This window comes from Protopterus annectens, chromosome 2.part0, assembly GCF_019279795.1.
Source record: "Protopterus annectens isolate FY-2018-M chromosome 2.part0, PAN1.0, whole genome shotgun sequence".
Classification (NCBI taxonomy): Eukaryota; Metazoa; Chordata; order Ceratodontiformes; family Protopteridae; genus Protopterus; species Protopterus annectens.
Window position 1 is genome coordinate 1,132,966,667 of NC_056728.1, and position 26,077 is coordinate 1,132,992,743.

A 26,077-nucleotide genomic window follows, 5' to 3' on the forward strand; every position below is an offset into this window, starting at 1 on the left:
AGAAGGTTGCCACCAATATGTGACCTCTACCTAGCACACTTGTAGATATTTAACTGTTTATGTTTCACTTTATGGTTTTGCTTTATAAAAGTAATCACATTTTTCATATTTGTAATATCTCTGTAAAGGAGCATAGCAGCATGATTGACATATAATGAAGGTGACAGGAGAAACTGTCATTGAGTAACTGACCTCTGTCTAGTACAGCTGCAGAATTATAAACTTCTTTTCCCCTTATTGGGTAAATAAAAAATATTTTTCATATTTTTATTAAAATCTAAGCAAGTGAGCATAGCAAAATGCTGTTTGATATCCCACTTTGAAGCTATCTTCCAGTAAATCAGATCAGCTGCAGATAATGTGTGTCTATAATGCTACTGAGATATTATGAGATGTTTTTAAAATGTTTAAAAGTATGTATAAAATATGCAGTTATTGCCAGTTATAAAATCAAATGTCTGAGATAGAAATGTCAGCACTATTACCATTGCAAAGGTCTGTGTGTATTGAGCAATATTAATGTTTATCTTTTTGGATGGTGTTATTTCTTAAGAGTGAAGATCAACAAAACCAAAATAAAGCATATAACTAAAGATCAGTCTGTGACAACCAAGATAATATAAAAACCAAAAAACAGTCTGACCAACAAGGCTGAGACCATAAATTTAATAAATCCAATAATAGACAACAACCGTTTAAAACTGGATAAGCGCTTTCACACAGAAATGTGCTTCATCAGATCCAAAGTATACATAAAACACATCAAAGTATTTAAACAACTTATAAACAATCAAAGCATGGAGTCTTAATGATGCAGTGACCAAGCCTTCTGTGTGAAAGCGCTTATCCAGTTCTACTAAACCTTTTCTCTTATAAATTTGTGTCTTCCTAATTTTCTCATAACTCTTTGGTAAAACTGGTTTATTTTATTTCATTAAGAAAGGCCTGCAAAACAAGCAAGTCAGAGTACTTACTGCCTTTTCTTATTGTTTCTGTAGACTTGCATTTCTATGAAATCAGGGCCAGCCCTTTTCATCATACTATTGGCTGTCCACCACTTGTCTGGTCTATTCTGATCCTCCCTCTCCCCCACAAGAACAATTACAGCCTAATCAGGGCCAGCCCTTTTCATCATACTATTGTCTATCCACCACTTTTTCTGGTCTATTATGTCCTCCCCTTCCCCCCACAAGACCTATTACAGCCTAACCCAGCTTTCTTAAGCTACATTAGCCAGTGCTCTGGTACTGCTGCAACATTAAGTTGAGTACCCAACTGTGTCTTAGTCCCTCCCTTATTTGAAAGCTTACCTCTGCTCCTTGGTGGTCCCCACATTTAGCTAACTTTATATCTTAGAACTAGCTTCTCAGTAGTCAGATTTCAATAAATAAAGATAGTATTGGAGTACCATACCCTCATTAAGCTTACTGATAGTTTTATTTGAAGATCCTTACCTGCAGATCTCTTATATCTAGCCATCTCCACCCATCAAAACTCCAACCAATCACAGATTAGACACTCCCCCTCACTACCCCCATTAACCTATACCAAATTACATCCCCCTCCTTTTCCCCACCTACAATAATGAAACCATCACATAATCATAGAATAACCACAATATTTTAATGCAATCTCGCTATCCTATTTATCCTAACACTAACCCTGTACGTCACCTCCTACCAAACCACACTAAATGATACCTATGCAAACCCAACAAATGATACCTCCACTTATATTCCTCACACTCCTCACTAAAGTCAACACATATCCCCAAGCCTATACCATCACACTATGATAGCACCTAACTCAATCATTTTACTCCCAATGACTCCTAGCTCAGCAACAACAAAGTATATAGCCATCCTAACTAAACTTCCCAAACTCTTACACCATATAAACTACCAGCTGATCGTAGCAGGAGGCATACACCCAAATCCATGGCCTAATCCTATGCAAACTACCATAGCTAATTCAACCTTTTCCTCTAGCCATCTACCCACTACTAGACCAAAAACCAGCCTACTAATTCTGAGCTTAAATATTAAAAGTATTAACTATAAGGCACACTCATTGCATGCACTACTATCTACCTATTCCCCTGATATATTATGTCTGACTGAATCTTGGCTAAAGCCCACTACAGCAGACAATGAGTTCCTTCCTACTGGATACAATGTACTACACCACGATAGACTGTCTAAAAAAACGGGGAGGATTAGCATTATTCTATAAAAACACCCTAAATATCACCACTATTAATCCACATATCCCTTCCTTCAATAACGCTGAACTCCTAGCTAAACTCAAACTTAGCGACAAAAAGTCAGTCAACATTATCACATGCTATATACCACCAGGTAACAACATCCCTACCCTAGAAGCCTTCCCGCAATGGACAAGTCAAAATCTGCCCCAGGAAACTATCATCTTCGGACTTTAATATAGATTGGAACACATGTTCGGCTGTTAACCCCACAAACCATATCAACCTCTACAGTTTCTCACAAATCATCCAATCAGGCACTAGACTAGGAAATGCAAAAATCAGAGAGCTTCTTAGACTGGATCTTAATAAATAAGACCAACACCTATTACCAAGCAGGCATCCTCCTGGACTCCCTTAGTGACCATCAACCCACCTTCCTACTAAAATTCAAAACCCAGGCCAACCCTACCCCCATATTACAAACAACCCATAACACATAAAACTTTGATCCCAACAAATTCAAACTCGAGCTAAAGCGCTATAACTGGAACATACTAAAAGTACTACCTCTAGAAAAAGCTGTAATCCATTTCAGTAACACTTTTCTAGAAGTCCTAAATGCCCATGCTCCAGCCTGGACCACTAAACTCCAAATGAAAACAGCCCCCTGGCTCACCAGAGAGACTAAAAATAGAATATCAGAAAGGAACAAAGCCTGGTATCACTGGAGAGCCGCAACCCCCCAGCAGCTAAGGAACAATTCCAAAAACTTAGGAATGAGACAAAAAAAAACAGTTCTCCTACATACAAATAATTATTTCCTACAGGTACAAATAAGCATCACAACAACCCCAAGAAATTCTGGGCAAGAATAAATAAGCTACTCCACCCTGGCAGACCCTCCACCTCCAACCTCCACTAGTAAAATCACAAATATACCAGATACATTTGACAAATACTTCATAGAAACTATTTCTAATCTTGTTCAAAAACAGCCCACATCCACCACCACTAATTACCCAGAACCTGTAGATATACCTAAAACAACCTTCCAATTTCAACCCATCCCTACCAACTGTATCAAAAGGTTGCTATCCAAACTTAAACCTACTACACTAGCAGCTGATGGGACACCTGCTGTGAATACCTTCAGTTGGCTGCCAATGAACTTGCCTTCCCTATATCCATCCTTCTAAACAGATCTCTCTCAGAAACCTCAATACTACCCATCTGGAAGACCTCCCATATCATCCCCCCTCCATAAAGGTGTAACCTTCCCCAACCTCACCAACCATCACCCCATAGCTATCCTGCCTCCACTAGTTAAATACTTAGAAATGTATACACTGCCAACTTATGCCATACCTGCTTAACAACCTGCTTCTCTCTCCTACCCAGCATGGATTTCGGCCTTCTCATAGCACAGCCACTGCCCTGTTCTCTTTTACAAATGTCATCAACCAAAACAAACACACAGGCAATCTAACTTCTGCCATATTCTTGGACCTATCAAAGGCCTTTGGTATGGTCAACCATCCTAAACTAATACAAGTCCTTACTGAACTTGGCCCTAATAATCAAGCATTAGCTTGGTTTCAGAACTATTTACAAGGAAGATAACAAGCAGTTTGGTGGGACAACAATCTATCCACACTGCTACCCATCACCACAGGTATCTCACAAGGTTCCATTTTAGGTCCCCTCCTGTTCTCCATTTTCACCAATAACCTCCACAGCATCTGTCAAGATGCAACAGTTATACAACATGCTGTCAACTCAACACTTGTCTGTTCAGCCAGTGATCCCCAGAAACTCTTCTCTATAACCCATAAAGCCTTCCATACCACTGAAAACTGGTTTCTTAACAAAAACCTAATACTAAATCCCAAAAAAACAAACTGTTGCTATTTGCACCTAACAAATCTACCAAAATTCCCAGCCCATTTAATATTGTGTCCAGGGATGGGACTGTCATCTCCCCTGACACTCAAACTAAATTGCTAGGAGTGACCATTAATAATAACCTCAAATTTAATCAGCTTATAACTCAAACCATTAAAGATATCCACAAAAAATGGACAGTCTATATAAAAATCATTTCTGACACAACCTGCTAGTTTAACAATTCCTCAAACTCACCTCCTTTCCACACTATTTTATGCCTCACCCATTCTCACCAACTTAACCCAAAACCAAAATTGTCAAACTCAACACCTGTTACAATCAAATTGCAAAATTTGCTACCAGTGCCCCCTACTGAGCCCACCACTGCCATTCCCTAAAACAACTTGGCTGGCTTGAATTCCCTAATATCCTAAATTATCAACTTTCCTTTGCCCATAATCTCCTACTACTCCCAGATAAAACTCCAGCTCTGGCTAATCTACTAGAACTACAAGCTAAAACTAAACTTCACTGTAGCAACAAAAAATTAATCAAGGTCACCGAGACCAACAACACAGCAGGGGACTCCCTCTTCCCTAACTACATTGGCAAAATTTAGAATACCCTGCCTACTGCTATTACCTCAGCAGACTCAAAGATTGCACACATGGATATGCACATGTTCGCCACCTGGCTGACCCCCATCCCCTTAGTCTTGCCCTCTGACTTCATCTTCATCATCAAAAGAATGCAACTTCTCTAACTTCCTTCCAGTCCCACGTCTAATTCTAGCATATTGGCTATGTTAGACACAAAGACATTACTAGTGTCTTATATAAACATATACAGGTTAATGATGGCCATTCTTTTAGTTTTATAGTCCTACAGTGTGTTTATACTTCAAGAGGAGGTGATTTGAATAATAGAGTAGAGAAGGCTGAGACTAGATGGATAACCTAGTTACAAGCATATAGAGAACCAGGGTTAAATGGATATGTGCCTTTAAAACCTATCCTTGGAGATCGTAAATTGCTTCATTGATTGATTGTAGTATTTAAAATGAGCATTTGCTGCTGTAAGTTGTCTGATGAAGTGCCTATTGTAGGGCATGAAAGTGCTAACCTTTCTATGTTTTTAATATTGTTTTATTAAAGTGTTTTTAAGTGGAGCTGTGCCTGGTCCTGGACTGATTTTTTGCTGTATTCTGGATTTTGTCTGAACAGGACCTTTACTGACTTAGACATCTTGGTTTTTACTTTATATTGTTTTATGGTCTGAAGAAGCTGACAGTAAGAGCGCATACCATTTGTTTTTAGAAAGTTATTAAACTGGTTAATATTACCTCTGCTGAATAGAATCACAGTGGTTTTTGTGTTTGTTTGCTCAACAAATTTATTCATCATCATTGTGCTACCTCCTCAGGGTTTGTTTTTTGCTTACATTTATACATAACCATATGTGCACTCGTGGTAATGTGGCAGGGAAGTGAATAATCCTTACAGTGACCAATAGTGTTTCAGAAAAAATAAAATTGGACTGTCAGATGCAGGAAGGTTTTATTTATTAAAACTTAGGATAGTGCTCTTGTATCGGGGAAGTTAAAGTACTGACTGTGGAATAAAAGATGATGGGATTTAAACTGTAACTGTTGTGTATCATTTTTGGATGCATTACTTATTTTTATTGCTTTTGTAAATTACAAAACTAATGCTGTGCCATTGGTGTGCACAAAACCAAAATACATCTTCCCAGAATAAAAAAAAAAATTATTAATAAATAAAATAATAGGGGTAACTTTTAAAACTGATGCAAGCAACTATTTAGACATGTGGCTAAATAAAATACTCGTGCCTGTGAATTGAGGAGTGCTAGAATGTTTAATATTGTAAAGGGAGGAATTTATATAATCAGATGGGCTGAAGCAGTTATTTTGGGGAGCAATAGTAGTTATTCCCAAACATACCATGACAGAAGAAAACTATTTTTTATCTGTCTGCCTTGAATTTTGTCTTCATTGTTATGCAACTATATTCTTGAAATGGCCTATATTCCATCATGACTCATTTTTTGATCCTTCAAGAGACCTTTTAAGATTACATAACCAGTAAGCCAGAGAGTTGTGAGGGTGGCCTAATGGTTAAGGTGTTTGCCTTACAAACAGAAGGTGCAGGGTTTGAGACTCACAAGGGATAATTGGCTAGGCTTAAAATGGCTTGCAAGGGCAGTTAGTCTAGTACTAATCTATGAACTATGAACATTTAGAGATATGTACTTCTGTTTTTAAGCATCCAGCTTCCACCTAATAAACATGCTTATAGTTGAAATATAACACTCAAATAAGCAAATTCTTTCATCACTACTGAGTGTATAAATGTCAGAGTTGTCTACAAGTGTGCTAGTTACCTTACAATAAATAGGAGCCATTACAGTTTGGGCTCCTAAAGCATGTGACCCCTTGGATCACACAGTATGTCACTACAGATCAATGGGCTGTACTGCACTACGCATAATCATACCTGTATGGTTTTGTTCTGATTTTCAGTTATTTTTAAACAAAATATAAACAAAATTAGTATGTCACTAGATAGCAGACAGTGGTTTACTTTTCACCATGATCATGATCACATACCTTTTTGAGCAGGGAAAGTAGACAGAAAAATAAAGGAATTAAGTTGCTGCTGCAATAACAGTAACTTTATATGCCTAATAAAAACAATTGAAATCAGACAAGTCCAAAACTAACTCAATTTGAAAATACTGCTGATTTTAACAAAAAGTAATAATAAAGACACTTATCTGGCAGACTAATTTCATCTTAAATACCTTAGAATTAATATGAATCCGGGGCAGCTGCACTACAGAGAGCAGAGGGAATGTGTTGAATTTGGAGTTTTAGCCTGATGATACACCTCTTCCACAGCTGCTTCATTTTACTGTTAATCATTGTATGTTGAGCTAGGCACAGACCTGCAAATTACCCCCCACCCACCAAAAAGGGAAAGGGTTGTTAACTATGTCACCCAGCCAACACTCAAATTTACACTTGTGTATGTGTACATGAGTGTGCATGCACTATGCATGGAACAAGGTCAAGGGCAGAATGTACTTAAAAAACTGCAGTGTCACTTCCCTCTTCATTCATATTCTAGATTGCTTCACTGTCATTATAGACTGTCACTGTCTCCCGGCTTGAGATTCAATACAGTGCTTGTTCTGTCTGCTTGTACGCGCGGGTGGATGTTGTAAGGTACAGTGTTTCCAATTCCTTGTCTTGCAGCTAAATTTTATTTTTGAATTATAGCATGTAAATGTACTACTTTTCCTAATTGTAGAGATATTTGTGAATTTAAGACCAAAATGTTAAAATGTTTCTTCACTTTCAAAGTTTGTTCAGATTTCAGTGCCCATTAAGGCTTTGCAGCCAAACTCCAAAAATAAAATTGCTAAATTGTTGATTTTCTGCAAGTGCATTAATTTTTTTTGTTAAAATGCAGAGTGGTACCCCACTTTGTAATGAATGTAGTGTGTGTGTGTGTGTGTGTGTGTGTGTGTGTGTGTGTGTGTGTGTGTGTAGGCACTTGCTTTTTTGCTAACTTTAATATGCAGTAACTGATTCATTTACCAGGAGCTGCACAATAGCTCATTCTTCCTCCTCCTTATTCCCTCCAATCTGGAAGTCAAACAGGTGCAGATTTAAGGTAGATTGTCTAACTCGATTGTAAAAAGGATCTATCTTTCAGTGTGACTTGATATCTTAAACGATAACGAAGTGTAAGTGTGTCAGGCCGCGAGTTAACCAAAGCTGGGAGTTGGAAAGTGTTAAAACAGCTTAAAAAGTAAGACTAACCATAGGACTTACACTGGCACTCCTTGCCATGGACTTCTGGCAGTAAACAATATTCTACAGGCATACACAGAAAAAGAAATTAAAGCCTGTAAGAGACAGTGTGCAGTGTCAGTGTTATCTGGCTGTTCTGTCTCACTTTGGATAAACAAAGACAATAATACATGCTTTCTTTGAAAGAAATCATGTATATTATCTTTGTTTAGACAATTACTTCAAAAAAAATTTAAATGAGAAAGACTCCGTTTCTTTAGTGTAGAGAATGCTCAGCATACCAGTGAACCCCATGCTACTCCCATTTTATTTATTTTTTTCCTGGCCCATGACTGTAAAAGATCCTTTCACTGATTAGTCCTCCTAAAGGTAGCTACCTAAATAACTACAGTTCAAAGTGTGCTGTAGAAAATATTAGAAAAAAGGCACACATTTGTTAAATGAGATACATGGTGGTCTTTTGTATGTTGGTAGTGATTACTTTATCTTGCCAAGGCCTGCCCTGTTTAATTAGGGGAGACATTTTTCCATGCATGGTTTGAAGCGACTGTGTAGTAACAGTAACTGGCACATATGCATAATATGTATATATATTAAAGTTCAAATGTTGCAGGCCAGCATGTTTTCAGAATCTACAGACTTCTGATTAATCTGTAAAGAAACTCTTGTTTTTTTGTTTAATTATATCAGTATTGAGATACCTGAAGTCTTGACTTGCCTGTATTCAACCAACTAGGTTTTAGATTTGCTGACTAACATGGTTAGCCTGTAGCCCTAATCTTAAGATAAGTTGTTGAAAACAGTCATTTGATATTGCCATGTGGTCTGTTTTCTTTTCTGTATTAAAAGTATTCTCTTTTTAACACAGCTAAAATCTGATGTTATGCAGTCAACACAGTTTCAGAACAAACTGAATGAAGTCATTCGATCAATTACTCAGGTAAGAATTAAAGACCTACATGTAGTGAAGCATTACGTTGCATTGAATTGTACCTCCTTCAGTTATATTTTCCTTGATTTGGTGGAATTGATGTGCCTGATTTGTCTTTATATAGTTTTTGTTATCATATCCTTCCATCATGATCATGCATCTACTTATCTGCTGGAGACTGCTTTGGTTAAGCTTCTGCCACATTTTTCTTTTGGGAACGCCCTATACCACTGCCATTTATAACACTGTGGCATTCATGCTACATATTGATAGAGGACTTTTTTTCTTCTGTCTTTTTCACAGCAATGAACTGTTCATACTAAGAATCATAATTTAATGTATCTTTTCACCACCTTATTACTTTTCATGTGGAAAAATGTACTGCTTATCCCCACTGTCCTGTTTAAACAACACTGAATAGTCTAAATCTCTAGTTTTACTGTTTTGATATTGATGAGAGATATATTCGTTCATCTTGATCTAGACACTGGTCTAACTTGCTGTTACTGAATTCCGTCTTACCTCTCTGTAGGCAGAGAGCTTATAATTCATTCACACCCCCATGTACAACTGCTACAGACATCCCCTCTCCACAAATCAGGAGTGACTACAGACTCTGGCAACTATTGTCCCATTAGCTTGACGAGTATGATATGCAAAGTTATGGAATGCATCAACATGGACCTAATAAACAAATATATAGGGAATCTCCAAACTCTGGATCCCGCACAGTTTGGTTTTGTGAAGGATAGATCATGCCTGCTCAACTTGGTCGATTTCTTTGAGTCAGTCACCTGAGCTGTGGATCAAGGCAAGGTGGTTCATACAGCCTACCTTGATCTGGCCAAGGCTTTTGATACCATTTCCTACTCAGGAATCATAGAAAAACTCACTAAGCTTGGCATCAATCCCTATATCACTAAGTGGGTTGCAAACTGGCTCACAGATAGAACCCACAGTGTGAAAGTAGCTGACTCCAAGTTAGACTGCCGACTAGTCACGAGTGGAGTCCCACAGGGTTCGGTCCTGGGTCCTCTACTGTTTGGTATCTACTTCTCTGAAGTCCAGGCCAACACGAAGGGACTCCGGCTGACAAAGTTCGCTGACGATTGCAAGTTGGGAGCCATTAACAACTCCCCAAGTGATGTTGACATCCTACAAAAAGGCCTCACGGAGACCAAAGACTGGTGTCAGAACCATGGCATTAAGCTAAATGCCAAAAAAATGTGTCATCATTCCTTTTGGGGAAAAACCCAGTTCCCATGAACTACCACATCAATGGTAGTCTACTGAACACAGAAGGGCGTTATAAGAGATCTGGGAACACAGGTTGACAGCAACCTCTGTTGACCACCAACACTGCCACTGTGGTCAGAAAGTCCTTCTATCTGGCACATCTCATTACTAAAGGTTTTGCATCCAGGAAGCAAGAGGTCATTGTCTCCCTCTACTCTTCCCTCATTAGGCCAATCATCGAGTACAATGCCCCATTTGGCATGTACCTCACTAGACATCTGCAACAACTGGAGAGGCCACAAAAGTACCTTACAAAGAGGATCCTAGGCCTTAAACACTTGTCCTATATGGACAGACTCAAAAAACACCAGCTATTCTCTGTCTCATATCACTTACATAGAAGCGATCTCTGCTTGACTTACAAAGCCATGTTTGACCCAGCTCTGTTAGAAATGCTACAGCTAAAGAAATCCCAATCCCTCCACACCACATGCTCCAGAGACCTCAACCTTATTACCACAACCAACAGAATGTGCTGGAGGGACAGTTTCGTAACCCAGAGACTGCCCATGTTATGGAACAGACTTCCCATGCATGTCAAACAGAGCACCTCACTGGCCCTCTTCAAGAGAAATCTTTATGAGTAGATGGGAAAAAGAAAACTCACCCTGGGGATCACTCCAGTGCCTCTTCTCGACAGAGGCACTGGAAACTAAGGTTGTGTGGCCACGATACCAGTGTAATCCTATGGGCTAGGCTTGTAAAGGCTCCAGGTTCATTAGCCTAGTACACACTTATGAACCTATGAGTGACAACAGAACAAAATATGAGACTGCATGTTGTGTATTGACATATGACCAGAACTCCCCAGAAGTTCGGAAGTTAGTGAAAAAGAACTGGAAGTGGTTTTTTTGGGGGCATTTGGGCTGACCGAAAAACTAGATCAGGGCCCAAAAATAGTATATAGGAGGGGCCCAAATATTAAAAACTTATTTGAGAGAAATAAAACTAAAGGGTAGGATCCCCATGGGGAGGATGAGCAAGTGTAATGGATGTAGGTAATATAGATTTATATATGAAACAAAAAATGTGGTTATAGAAGGGTATACAAGGGAATTGCAACTATAACAGCAATGGAATAATTTATGTGGCCCTACATCAGACTTGTTCTGCTTTCTATAGAGGAAAAACAGAAAATCAGTTAAGAAAGAGGATCTATCAGCACATCTATGGAATAAGGAAACAAGACAGGAGAAATGCCCTATTCAGGCACAGTAGGGAATGTAAGAACTTAAAAGTTTCTCGTCTGTGTATTCAAAAAAGTGCAAAGACAGGAGAGAGGGGGAACTGGTCAAATTATTTATATAGGGAAACACACTGGCAGGTTTTGTTGGATGCAACAAACTTCCCTGGTATAAATTATAGAATATCAGTAGTGTATTGAATCTTAAGAGCAGTAGTAGTCTGAAATTATGATTTAAATAAATTAACAATAGGACTAAGGAAAGGAATTAAGATTGAATAGGAGTGTCCAAATTAGGTATCAGAAACAGTTTTTGAGCTTTCTGTTTTTGCTGGTTTTAAAAAAAACATGTTTTTAAGTTATATGTTTTACACAGTGCTAAAAAATTATATGGATAAATGGTTGGTTTTACACACATACGTTTACATCTTGTTCAGAAAGGTTTAAGGTGGCAATACATCATTAAAGTATTTCGAAAAAAGTTGAAGTGTTTTATACACGTATTTAAGAACAAAAGGGAAATTGTGTAACTTTATAAAAGTGGGTGTCAACCAATGTATTATGTGAAAACAATTGATATTGGTGTATTAAATATGGTGTATCATATAAAAGAAAGAAGTGAGTAAGGTTGTTTTATCTGACAAAGTTCCATTTTGGAATTGCTGAATAAAAGGAACTAAAGAGCTAATAACCTTACTTGGACTTGTGTTTTGGTTCTTGAACCCTTAACTTGTGAAGGAAACTTGTGTTTTCTGTTTTTATGTTTTTTGTGCTACAACATTACAAAGTTTTGAATTGTTAACAAGAAAGGAGAACCATATATTATATCTGATGGTGAGGGGTCTTTCATGGCTGTCAGACCTATGTCTTCAATCCCAAAAAATACTATTTGACACTCCTGTAAAGTACACTTATTAGCCTAAGCGATTGTCCTATTTGACACTCCTGGAAAGTACACTTATAAGGCTAAGCAATTGTCCACTCCTACCCCTTCATTTCAGAAGGAGACTCAGGAAGGTTGCTTTATCTTTGCCCAAGGACTATTCAAAGCCATTTAGTCTTTTCAGTCTTCCTTACTTGCTTTTTCCTGTTCCACACCTTTTAAGAGGAAGAGAGTTTCTTCATCCTCTGTAGAAGAGGATATGTCTGACTGTGACAATGATGGTTTGGATTATGCTTCTGAAGGTTCTCCCCCCCCATAAGCTGTGAATCGTCAGACTCCCCTACTCAGGACATATCCTTCTGTGACACTGTAAAAGCAATGGAAGACTTTCAGATGGGAAAACAAATAGTCTTGACTCACAGAAGAGACGCTATAAACTACTCTGGCTGTCCATTCAGTTTTGGGAGCTTTGGAGGATGCATTCCCTTCTGCTTTTATGTCATCAGACTCGCATCTGTTTTCTTCCAAAAAGCCTGACATGTTTGATATGGCCCCAGATTCCCATAACTACCTTTGTATACTGTCCTCTGCTGACCTTGCCACTATCTGTTTGAATGCAGAGAAAAGTGGTAGAATCATTTTTTTTTCCAACCCAGTCTCTAATAATAAAGACATTAAAGCATTTCACAGGTTTGTTAAAATGTTAGCTTTCAGAGCCATAATTTGCCAAACTTGTATGTCTATGTATCTTTTGTCTAGTTTAAAATGGAATAATGTTTAGCAAACCTTCCACATTCTGACGTAAAATCCATTGTTTTAGAAATGATTAATTCAGCATCTCAGATGACTAGGCATACAATTAAATGTGTTTATGATTCTGTGTCTGATATTTGCAGGGCTGCTGCTACTGGCAAGTTAATGAGAGAGCATGCTTGGATAAGACTTCATACGTTAACAGAGATGTTATAGCCCATCTGCTAAAAGCCCCTTTGGATAAAACCTTTTGCTTGGTAATTCTTCTGTTGAAATTCTCAAAAAACTTAGGTAAACGTAAGAAGGGTGTTAAGCAGTTATTTATCTCTCTGATTCCTAAATTTTCCTTCCAGTCTAGGATCATTTTTTTTGCAAACTTTATCTCAGGCCAGCAAAAATCTGCTAGACATTTCCAAAAGAAATACCAAGGTAATGTCTAAAAGAAAACTGATTGGTTCCAAGAATCTCCTTACAAAAAAGAGTTATGATTATCCTTGCCACCTATTTCCTCACTCCCTGGCATTCCTTTGAAAATTGCAGGGAACAAATCTCATTGTCTTTCTACATGGTAGTCAATAAACACCGACTGGAGGCTGTTATGCATTGAAAAAGCAGGGTTACAAACTCCAGTGGACTTTTCCTTCCATTTCTTCAGCCTCCAGATTTCATCATGTGCCTCAAATCATTTCAGAACTTCTATATCAGAGGCCATAGAGCCAGTAACTGTAGAACAATACAGAAAATCTTTAACTTGATGTTTTTCATGGTTCCCAGGAAAGCAACTTGGAAGCACATTCTAGACTTCTTACTAAACTCCTTTCTGCTAGTCTCAAAATCCAGGATAAAAATGAGTTACTCAAGATTCTTCTTTTTTTATTAAACTATGTCCTTACAACTGGCTTTGTGCAATTAGAATACTAAAGTCGGTACTTCAAGTACAAGCAGAGTAAATGACAGGTTTGGCTGTGGAGAACAAACTGAAGCAGTACACGGACTAGTAGAATTCGGGCAAGATAATTCACTGGTGATAGCAAACATTTTCAACAAACTGTCTTACTAAAGTGAGTTTATTGCACTCCTCCCATGATAAATGTATGCTTCATTACACTCCTCTGTTGAGAAATGTATGCTTTGTTCACTTATCAGCATGAATATAGATGCATATCACATTACTTTAACTCCCACATTTTTGATACTCTGTAGTACTTAGTGATGCTGTTACATCTATATACCTTGTTTCATTGTTGTTCTGTAATTTGCACCAGTCTCACTTCTTAGAATTAACTACAATTTATATCTTAGTGTGATGTTTTCCTGTTTATCCCATTTTAATGAACTCCATTATTTTTTCTTCTTTCTTTACATCTTTTACATTTTGTGATATTGCACATTTACTGTTAGTTGGAGCTCTGGCCTGTCATTGTTACAGGGTACAGCCTTTTGTGCTGTCATGTTTTGACTCTTCTTTACTTTCAGCCTCCAAGAAGGGTGTTTGTCTTGGGATTATTCCTTTTCATGTACATGTAAGGAGTACTCGATATTAGATATAAAAGATACATGCTCACTGTATCAGTTAATCTGTGACAAAGTCCTCTGTAGTAAGTGGTTATTACCCTACCACAGACCTCCTGTGTCTGGACAGTCCATCCATCCAGGCTGCTGTTAGGAATTATTTGTAGACAGTTATACTTTTTATATCCTTGTGCATTGTTTATATTCTTTGTTTCATGTCTGATAGTTTGTGTTCATGTAGTGAATGGTCACAAAGTGATAAACACATAAGATATACCTGTTATTCTGTTTCATTCGATGAAATAATGGTTTGCAGTTAACAATAGGTACACGCTTCCCATCAAATGTGGAGCTGTGGAGAAAAAGGTGACTGAACTGAGGATTACAACAGAGGAAATCCCATTCGTATGCACTTGGAGTACTTTGTCATTGATCAGCTGATATAGTGAGTATATCTGGACCTACTCATGTCACCAAGCTTAATTGTCATCCTAATCACACTGTCAATCCTTCCCATCTAAATGATGTTTTTTCAAAATAATAAAGCACCGTGTGAAAATGTTTTTGCTGGAGGTTGCCTATACTCACCATTTCTATATAATAATACCTCCTAGATTACACTAAATCAAAAGAAAAGTAAGCATATTTTTTCCTTTCCTTTGATTTGTTGCAAGCTTAGGTATAAAATTTCAGATCAGTAGTGTTGAAGAAGTCTCCACATCTGGGGCATGGAGTGGGATGCAACTAATCTGTAAAATATTTCTATTGATGTTTAATTTGCTTTAATATATCACAACAGTCTAACAGATGGCACTAAGATCATCCGCTGTAGGCCATGGGCAGTGCATCAGAATTGGGGCACTCATAGTAGTAGTCATGGGTTAGTCTAGGAATTTACCTAGAATCAAAGCATTAGTCTACATTTCCATTTCCCTTGCAGATTTAATAGACCAGAGGTACCACTCCATACCTTCCATTTCTGGAAGACATTGAAATATGCACTTTCTGCACAAGCTCTCTTAGTCTCACCACCAGTTTTACATTTACTTAGCCCAGAGATGGTCTTGCAGTCAAACATATTGACTGTGTCTGCATGGCTATCCCAGTTTATCTTCAATTTCTAAGGCTGAACAAGGCAATCCACATTATATAAGTGGAGTGACTGCATCTGCAGCATACTGTGAGGAACTGGCCCTGTATGACTTGTATATCTCTGCAGTTGGATGAAATACACACACATATTCATTAAGAGCAGTTCTAGGCTAGGCCACAATTTTACAGAGCTGTCCTGCCAGGCCTCTTCTTGCAGTCCTCTTTAATGTCGTTTCAGATTTTCAGAAGTATTTCAGCCTGCAGGTTAAGCTGCCCTTATGCCTTCCTCCATTTGTCAACAACAGGAATTACTGGGGGAAAATAAGTGTTTCTAAGCAGTGATGACAGATTTCTTTTGACACTATAATGGTAACTTCCATCACTGTTTTTAATTCTGCATAAATGGTGCATTCTCCTGCTAACGGAGAGATGTTGAGAAGTCATTAATGTCTGCAGGAATGGATTATTGGGGAGAAATGATTACATAGCATCATTAACGGAACAAAGTCTTTCTTTAGAAGAAACGTTAGTTCTGATACCTTTTTTTCTGTGTTTTTAAATTTGTTAATGTTTTCCAGGTCATCAGCTTTTCTGGTGTGATCGGTCTGCAGTCTAATGCAGCATACCTTCTTGGGCACCTTCATCTGGGCAGTATGTCTTCAAGCCAAAGCAGAACATCTGGTGAGTTGGATCTTTTATAAAAATGTTTTGTAAAGCAGGTAGCTGATTATGATAAAGCAGAATAGAAATGCATTATCTTTTTGTGTCATGTCTTACCCAGTGGTCCATTACATCAGTGAAACTCTCAGACTTCAGAGATAAGAAACCACAGATATTTTCAGTTGGATTTTTTGGAAGGCTGCTACAATTAATTCAACTGTCTGCGCTGACATTAATTTAAGCATGCAGTGAAATTAAGGCCAGTTTCTACCCTCGTTTATTTCTTCCTACCATTACTAGTAATTTTCTGCAGCTACTAATATTTTTTTTTTACTTTTTAACAGTTGAACTGTTGTTTTGTCATATCTTATCTTAAATCATGTACATTAACAGAAAACTGCACAGAATTGCAAAATACTTCAATTCAATGGTCAGAGAAAACTCAAACAAATGACACTAAAACTCCTGCACTTAAAGACACTGAAGAAGCTTCATGTCTTGCAGTGAAATCTGTTTGGTTTTGCTTTAAAACACAAATTATTTAACTACTCAAAAAAGACTCAAGGCAAGGTTAATCAAAGGTACATCCACAGTTTATCCATAAAAAATCAACGAAGAATCCAGACAGGTTAATACAATTAAGGTAAGCGCTTTCGTCCAAAGCAAATGAAAGAACTTCATCAGACCTGATGAAGTTCTTTCATTTGGTTTGGACGAAAGCGCTTACCTTGATTGTATTAACCTGTCTGGATTCTTTGCTGATTTTTTGTGGATAAACCTTTGATGGTTTTACTTTAATAAATGCGTCTGGCTCTTTTACACAGTCAGTGAGTTTATTGCTGTCTTCAAGTGCTAGAGTTTTGGTGGTGTTTCTCTTAAATCATAATATTTTTTCACAGACTTCATTTCCATCTAGAGAAGTGAGGCAATGGTAGCTCCTACAATGAACTCACCTAATATGGACTCTAATATTTTTACATTAACATCATGTTTTACATTAACATCATTGCCAGTTAGTAGTATCAGGAGTCCTTCTAGAGCCTAGCTTGCATATCATTTACTTTCTGATAGGTTATGATTTTATCCCTCAAGAAGACCATAACAATGAAGAATTGCTTCAAGCCCTTGTTGACTCCTTACTAAAATGAGGCTGTACATTTACCATGGATCTCATGATGGAGCAGAAACATCGGAGTTTTAGGATTCCAGTCAGTTACTGAAGGTGGATTTCATAGCTGGCAAACACCATTGCTTAAACATATATTATGTAATATGTCTGATAATCCACATGATAGATTGCATTCTTTTAGTTTAGTTTTTTTTTTTTTTTTAGGCTCACGCGGGCATGAGGGATTTGCTTTAAATTCTTTGAGTTTAGCTTAAAGGAAATTATGGCTTTAGCAGAATGCAGTTACATGTTACCCGGATTGTGCAGTACTTTGCCTCATCACTAATACCCTCTGAGGACCATTACCTGCTTACCAACTCCTCCAGGGTTAAGACCCCCCCCAGTCATCAAGGTCACAGTCATGGCTTTATCCTCCTGCACCATAGTAAGCAGCAATTTTTAACTACCTGAGGAATTATTCATTGCTATTTGAGTGGGAAGTGGTTGAGATAGGATTCTCCCTTGTTTTCATCAAAAAAGTGTCATCAAATGCCTGGTTTCTCCAGAGGCAGAAACATGCACTAGAGTTAGCATTTACTGTATTTATGCACAAGCATAGGCCAAAGAGTCACTCTTTCCCTCCCTTTTTTTTTGTAAGGAATTATTCAAGATGGACATTATGCCAGTTCTTCCAGAAGTGCCTGTGGTCCTTTTCCTACAGTTTCTTTGGTTATAAGAAAGACTGGTGTTTTTCTGCCATTATTGGACATTAAAAAAGTTCACTAATTTTTTTTTCTTTTTTTAAGAAGAAGCTGGAGATAACTAATCGAGATTTATTGCCCCTTTATAGAATGAAATGACACAGGCCACTAATGGCTGTGGTAAATCTGCCTCGCATACAGGAACCCTGTGTATCACAAAAAGTGAGTCACAGGATGAACAAGTACAAAAACCACAACAGAGACATGAGGAGATGGCTGTCAGCATGTCTTTGCATCTCTGTTGTGCCCTTTGCAGAATGAGAGACTGGTTTTGTTTAATCACTAAAAGGATGTCTACGTACATACAGCCAGTTTTATGGGTATTTCTAATTTTTCCAGAGTAAGACAAAGGTAGCAGTTTTGAACCATCTTTTTATTTGCCCTTTGTTCCATACACTAATATTAATTAGCGCAAACACCCAGGCAGCCCTGCAATAGGAGTCAGCTTACTGACCGAGCCAGAGAACTGAGTTTGGAAGAGAACTTGCTGGATCTTCCCAGAGACTGTTACCAAGAATAGAATCTACTGATTGGTCCATACTGAGGTGAGCAGGAACCTACATTTGGTTGTAACAAAAAAAAAATTGAAAATGAGCTTCTTGGGTAGTTAAGTAAATCCTGATTCATGGACCTATTACTTTTAAGGCATCTTAGTGAGACAAGTGATGAATAGCCGTTTCTTCCCATACAGTTCATTGGAGTGTTCCAATATAGAATGGTAAACTATTTTCAAAAATCATCAGTGTGGTTAATTTTGATATTGAGAGCACAACTTTATAAATATGCTGGCTACATCCACATTATATTGTGTCACAGTGCTGTCTTTGTTAAGAGAGTATGTGCAAATGTTTGATGTTCCCATACATATACAAATATGTTGACACAGTTCCACTATCTGATTTCTGCTGTTATAATTCCGTCACCTCATTTTTTAAAGCAAGTCATATAAAAGTAGAGGATAAGAAACCCAGTTATGTTTGATGACAAAGGTAAGCTTGCTGAAAACACACAATTTACTTTTGGTAATATGAATAAAAATTTCCTGGTAACAGAAGATTTCTGCAGTCAAGACAGCATGCCTCCTTCCGAAGTACTCTGCAAGTCTCTGAGCATCAGAGTTTGAACATACATTTTTTTTTCTTTACTTTCAAGTGCACAAGTCTAAGTTATTTGCCTACAGTAGAGAAGAACACAATACGAGAACATCAGTACCCAAGTCAAAGTAGAGTTCCTTAGGGCGAATCTGGATATTGTTTAGAATAGTCCAACAAGAGATCAGTTTGTATATATGTATTCATTTATGTATTTATTTATTTTGTGGGAGCAGGTAAGAAACATTTTCCAACATTTGGTTTTAATTAAGAATTTCTTGAAAGGTTATCAGTTATTTATTATTTTGATCAGATCTTCTGTGGGCAATAATATTACAGCCCATATAATTAATAAATCAGTGGTCAGTTACAACCCAAAAATAGAATCTGTCGGACTACAAGGAAAGTCATTCAGCATTACAGTAATACAAGTTTGTGCTCTAGCTGCTGATGTCAAAGGGGAAGAAGCTGACCAGTTTTATAATGATCTTTAACACTTTCTGAAAATAACCCCTTGAAAAGGTATTGTGCTCATCATAGGCGATTGGAATGCGAAAGTCGATACTTTAAGTACAGCTGTAATAATGAACTGTGGAGAACAAGATGAAGCAGGACACAGACTAGTAAAATTCTGCCAAGATAGTTCACTGTGTCATAGCAAAAACTGTTGCAACAGCATGAAGAGATAGCGTAACACATGGATACTACCAGATGGTCAGTACTAATCTCAGAGACAGAAGAGTACGACCTGGAGCGGACTGTGGCTCTGAACATCATCTTATTGTGAAATTTAGAATTAAATTAAAGAAATAAAGAAAAACATCCTGTCCAACAATATATGAACTTAACAGTATTCCAACGAAATTTGCAGTGGAGGTAAAGACTAGATCTACGGTGCTATATCAGACGGATGGATCGCCTTAGGAACCATTCACAGACATTCATGATAGTGTGCAGAAGGTGCCAACAAAATTATTCCAAAAAGAATATTGCGAAGGCAAACTGTCTTTCTGTGGAGGTTTTAGCAGTGGCTGAAGAAAGGTGGAGAGCAAAAGGCAACAGAGATAAGAAAACTGTGTCAAATCAAATGCAGAGATGTTCTTCATCTCACATTGCTGCAGTCCTTACTTATGGGTAGTCCGCTGTCCTCGGTCGGCCCGAATACCAAAGTATTAGGCTGACGTCGGTCATGGGCGCTTAGATCTGACATCAGAGCGTCAGGGTATAAAGGCGCATGACCGACGTCATATTCTCAGTCTTTTTTGCCGCATGGTCCGATGCAGAAGCAGCGTTGCAAGTGCCGTTCGGCGTTCTGAAATTTTTCGTTTTCGGAGTTTCAGACCGATACCAAGTTGGGCTAAGTACCCCGTTGGGGAATATTTTTGTTTTTTCTTGCCTCAGTTACTTACCGGATGTCAGAAAAAGTGAATAATTGTATTTCTTGTGGGAAACAGATACCCCATAGGGATTACCACTCGCTTTGTATTCCTTGTTTGGGACCGGAACACGACGTAGTCGGGTGTCGGTTTTGTGCTAGGTTTAATAAGCGCACTATAAAACGGAGGTTAGATTGTGCTAGGTTAGTCTTTGGCAAGAAGTGTAATTATAATATGCCGTCGGATGTTCTGACGCCTGCTTCTACTAAGAAGCGCAAAGACAAATCTTTAAAGCCTAGGCAGGATGATTTGTCCGTTTCGGATGCCGGACCTTTAGAAGCTACAGCTGAACAGGTGGATCCGGCTGAAGTTTCTGTTGAGTCCCAGGGGGAAACTTTGATTTTACAGGATGTGGCCTCTCAGGAGGCAGGTCAGGTGGAAGGGGCCTCTCAGGTTACTATTCTCCCTTCTATGCCTAAGGTGGTTAGGCCTTCTGCTACTGTTTCTAAGGCTCCTTCTAAAGGCAGATCTGTCTTGCCTTCCTCTGGTGTCAGTTCTGGTTCTTCAGGGTCTGTGCCTAAAAAGCACATGCTTAAAATGGCAGAGGATTTGATTACTTTAATTAGAGGTTCTATTCCCCCTCCTGATAAAAGGCCCAGGATGGAGCCAGAGTTGGAAAGTTTGGAGCAGGCCTCAGATGATTCAGAGTCTTCTGCTGAAGACATTCAAGATTTCCCTCCTTATTCTGATTCTGATGCAGAGGATTCCACTCCTTCTGCTTCTCCTCCAGAGGATTTTTCATTTTCAGAAACTCTGCATTCCATGAGGGAGCATTTTCAGTGGGAGGGACAGGATTACTCTGATTCACGGAAGAGACTTAGGGAGTTCTTGTTTTACCACAGCATAGACCCTTAGCTATACCTCCGGTTTTGGATGTTGTTTCAGATGTTTTTTGGAAGCTTCCCTTAATCCAGATTCTGTGCCTCCTGCCCCAGTTAAACCGGACAGGTATTACAGGGTGCCTGAGGCTCATAAATATCTGTATAAGAGTCCTAGGGCGGACCCAGAAACTATTAGTCAGGGGCCTAAGGGTGTTAGAGCCTCTGTTGTTAAGAATCCGGTTCCTCTGGATAAGGAAGCTAGAGCTTTGGATAGATGGGGTAAGAAGGTGTATACCTCTTCTACTTTAGCAATGAGAGCTTTGAACTGCCAGTTTCATATGTTGAAGTATCAGAATTTCCTCCTTTCTCAGCTAAGGTCTAAAGTGGATGCTTTGGCAGAGGGCATAGAGTGTAAAGAATTGCAGGATTTAGTGCATGTTTCTGAACAGGTGGGTAAGCACTCTTTGCAATGTGGTTTTGATGCTTTACAGGCTTCTTCTAGGGTGGCTGCCACTGGTTCAGTTATTCGTAGGCACGCCTGGCTTAAGGATCAGAATTTGTCTGAGCATGTTAAGTCTAGAATTCTGGATGCCCCTTTACAGTCTGAAGTTTTGTTTGGTCCTCCTGTGGAGTCAGTCTTAAAGAAAATGGAAGACAAGGCTAAGTCTATGCAGACTGTTAAAGATTTTTGCAGGTACAACCTCCAAAGTTTAGTAGAAATTGGCCTACTAAGGGGTGGACGTACCCTTCTTCTGATTCTCAGTCTAGGGGTAGATCTAGGCGGGGTAGGGGCAGAGCTCAGAGTACTTTCAGGCCGAGACAATGGAGTTCGCCTGCTCAATCTGCTGGTGAGGGCAGGGGCCAGTCCTTTCGTAAACAGGCCCAATGACCTACATTTTCAGCTGCCAGATTCTTCTTGCCTGGCAGCTCCTTTGGGAGGAAAGTTGGCTCTTTTCAAGCAAAATTGGCATTTAGTCACCCAGGACAAATGGGTATTGGACATTATAAACCGAGGTTACAAGTTCTGTTTCCATACCATGCCTCCTTTCAAAGGCATGCCAGACGTCCCTCCTCGGCAAAGGATAGAGGCTCGCAGACAAATTTCTTTACTTCTTCAAATAGGAGCTATACAACCAGTTCCTCTGTCAGAAGTGGGCCTAGGATTTTATTCTCGCCTGTTTCTAGTTCCAAAGAAAGGGAACACGTGGAGACCAATTTTGGATTTATCTATCCTCAACACTTACCTGGACATTCCAAAGTTCAAGATGCTGACTTTACAACAACTTTTACCTCTGTTGGGAAAAGATCACTGGATGGTTACTTTGGACCTCAAAGAGGCTTACCTTCATGTTCCTATCAGGCCCAGTTGCAGGAGGTACCTGCGTGGCAGGAAATTTACATTATCAGTTCTCTGCATTGCCCTTTGGCTTATCTACTGCCCAGAGTGTTCACAAAGGTTCTGGCTCCAGTGATAGCATTTTTCAGACTAAGAGGAATACAGATTTATCCTTATTTGGACGATTGCCTGATTATTGCACAAGAAAAGGACGAACTTCTTCATCATCTACAGTATGTGATGGCAGTGTTAAGATGCCTGGGGTATTCTGTGAAAGAAACAAAGTCCAGTCTAGTACCCTCTCAGGACATGTGCTTTCTGGGTGTGAGACTGAATACAGCTTCCCAGATGGCCTTTTTGACCCCGGACAAACAAAGAAGCCTTTCTCTTTATTTCCATCAAATGTCTCTACGGTCCAGGCTGACTGCAAGGACAGTCCTTCAAGCCTTGGGGTTCATGGCATCTTGTATTCTGGTGCTTCCCAATGCCAAATTGCATATGAGGAAGCTTCAATGGTATCTCAAAATGTATGGACACAGCACTGCCAAGATCTAGACACTGTCATTCAGATAATACCTTGCATTCGGAAGGAGTTTTGTGGTGGGCTCAGGAATGTCACCTAAACAAGGGACTCTCTGTGACCCGGCCAGAGGCGAGTCAGATTCTAATGACAGATGCCTCGGACAAGGCTTGGGGAGCACACCTCAATGGAAAATGGGTGCAAAACACGTGGCCTGTCAAACTCCAACATTTGCATATCAACTTGAAGGAAATGTTAGCAGTCCAGTTTGCATTGATGGCTTTCAAAGATTTACTTCACCCAGGGCAGGTGTTGATTCAAACAGACAACACTACTGTCATGTGGTACATCAACAAGCAGGGGAACCCATTCTTACCCTCTTTGCAGGCAAGCGATGATTCTGTGGGAAACTGCTCTCAATCTACACCTCAATCTTCGGGCAAGGTTTCTACCAGGAGCACAGAACTCCTTAGCAGATGTATTGAGCAGACAAATAGTGGATCCTCACGAGTGGAAATTGGATCCTCATGTATTTCAACAGTTGACAGTGTTATGGGGAACTCCAGACATAGATCTGTTTGCTTCTCCACTAAATTACCAGTTGCCAAAGTTTTGCACAAAAATGTTTCATCACACAGCTTGGAAGGTGGACGCTCTATTATTCAGTTGGAACAATCTGCATGTATATGCCTTTCCACCTCTGCCTCTTCTTCCCAAGGTACTCTTGAAGGCCAGACAAGACAAGCCAACCATGATTTTGATAGCACCGGATGGGCCTCGACAACACTGGTACCCACTACTGAGGAGCTTAGTACGAGAGCCTCTATGGCCTCTGCCTTTGATTCCGCACCTTTTGTCACAAGAGGACAGTCACTTCCTCAATGTCAAGATTCAGTCTCTACATCTAACAGCCTGGCATATTCTGTTTTAGACTCTGGAGGGTCTCAGCTTCCACAACAAGTTTTGAATGTTATTTTGGAGGCCAGGAGGCCTAGTACCAGGAAAGTTTACGCTGATAAATGGAGGAGATTTTTTATTTGGAGCAAAGGAAAGGACTTTGATGTCTCCAAACCTGATTTAAGTGTTGCTCTTCAATATCTTACTGAGTTATTGGACAAGGGTTTGTCTTTCTCCTCAATAAAGGTCCATGCTGCAGCCATTTCTGCTCACTATGATTGTGACCCTCCTTTATTCTCTCATCCTTGGTTTAAGCAATTTCTTAGAGGGGCAAAGAATACAAGACCCCCACGTAGAGCTCCTACTCCTGCTTGGGATCTCAATTTTGTGTTGGAAAAACTTACTCTACAACCTTTTGAGCCTGCAGCTACTGCCGAGTTAAAGTATTTGTCATGGAAAACTGCTTTTTGTTGGCCATTACCTCTGCAAGAAGGGTTTCTGAATTACAGGCCCTCATGGCAGTGGAGCCTTTCCTGATTTTTCATAAGGATAGGGTATCTTTGCGTACTAATCCATCCTTTATGCCTAAGGTGGTTTCTAGTGTGGCCTTAAATCAAACTATTCATTTGCCTACTTTTTACGCAAACCCCAAAATAAAGGGAGAAAATTTTGCATACTTTGGATATTCACAGGCAGTTGCGTTATTATTTGAGCAGAACCAAGGAGTTCAGACAGTCTCAGCAATTGTTTGTTTCTTTTGCTTTGGGTTCAGGGTAAACCTGTTTCAAAACAAACTATTTCTAAATGGATTGGGTTTTGTATTTCTTTCTGTTATTCCCATCATGGTAAGGAGATTCCTGCTGGAATCAGGCCTCATTCCACTAGGGCTACTGCTACTTCTACGGCCTTTCTAAGGGGGTAGCTACAAAGACATTTTGGAGGCAGCTACTTGGAGTTCAGTGCATACCTTTTCTAAACATTACCACCTTCCTCTTTATTCTAAGTCCAGGGCTGGATTTGCCACTGCAATTTTACAGGGCATTTTAGCGCCCCTAATGCTTTATGATTTTACCATCCTCCCTTTCCCGTTGCTTTGGGATTCTACCCATAAGTAAGGACTGCAGCAATGTGAGATGAAGAACATAGTACAGTTTTGTACCTACCATAAATGTAGATGTTCGAAGATCCACATTGCTGCAGTCCAATTTACCCTCCCTCCTTCCCCACTGTAGTTAGACTTGGTGTTATGCTTTAGGTGATGGTTGTTGTTGGGCATGTTTTTGGCTGTGGCCTTTCTGGTTTGGCCTTCTGACATCTGGGGCAAGAAAAGACTGAGGATATGACGTCGGTCATGCGCCTTTATACCCTGACGCTCTGATGTCAGATCTAAGCGCCCATGACCGACGTCAGCCTAATACTTTGGTATTCGGGCCGACCGAGGACAGCGGACTACCCATAAGTAAGGACTGCAGCAATGTGGATCTTCGAACATCTACATTTATGGTAGGTACAAAACTGTACTTTTCAGAGAGTAGTGGGGAGGGGGTAATTACGCATATCTAAATGAACAGTGCAAAGAACTTTAAGAAGAAAACAAAATAGGAGCAGCAAGAGATCTCATCAAGGCAGCTGGCAATAGGGAAAGTGCCGTATTAAAATGGGCATGATAAAAGACAAACATGGCAGGGACCTAACAGAAACAGAAGATGTTAAGAAGTGGTGACAGGATTATGCGGAGCTGTACAAAAAGGACCCTAGTATCAGTGACAAATACAGTAATATATTTTGTGATCTAGAGCCAGCGATTCTGCAGAGGAAGTCAGATGGTGCTGAGAAAGCCTTACTAATAAGTCTGCAGATATTGATGAT

The 26,077-nt window shown here is 39.3% G+C and overlaps 1 protein-coding gene across 1 annotated transcript in view; it reads left to right on the forward strand.

Moving 5' to 3' along the window:
- The window catches only part of FOCAD (focadhesin), a 2,336,882-nt gene that overhangs the window by 1,943,107 nt on the left and 367,698 nt on the right, over window positions 1–26,077 (forward strand). The window contains exons 35-36 of the mRNA XM_044060381.1: window positions 8,797–8,868; window positions 16,157–16,259. Coding sequence (XP_043916316.1) covers window positions 8,797–8,868; window positions 16,157–16,259 — 175 coding nt within the window. The remainder of the gene's footprint in view (window positions 1–8,796; window positions 8,869–16,156; window positions 16,260–26,077) is intronic.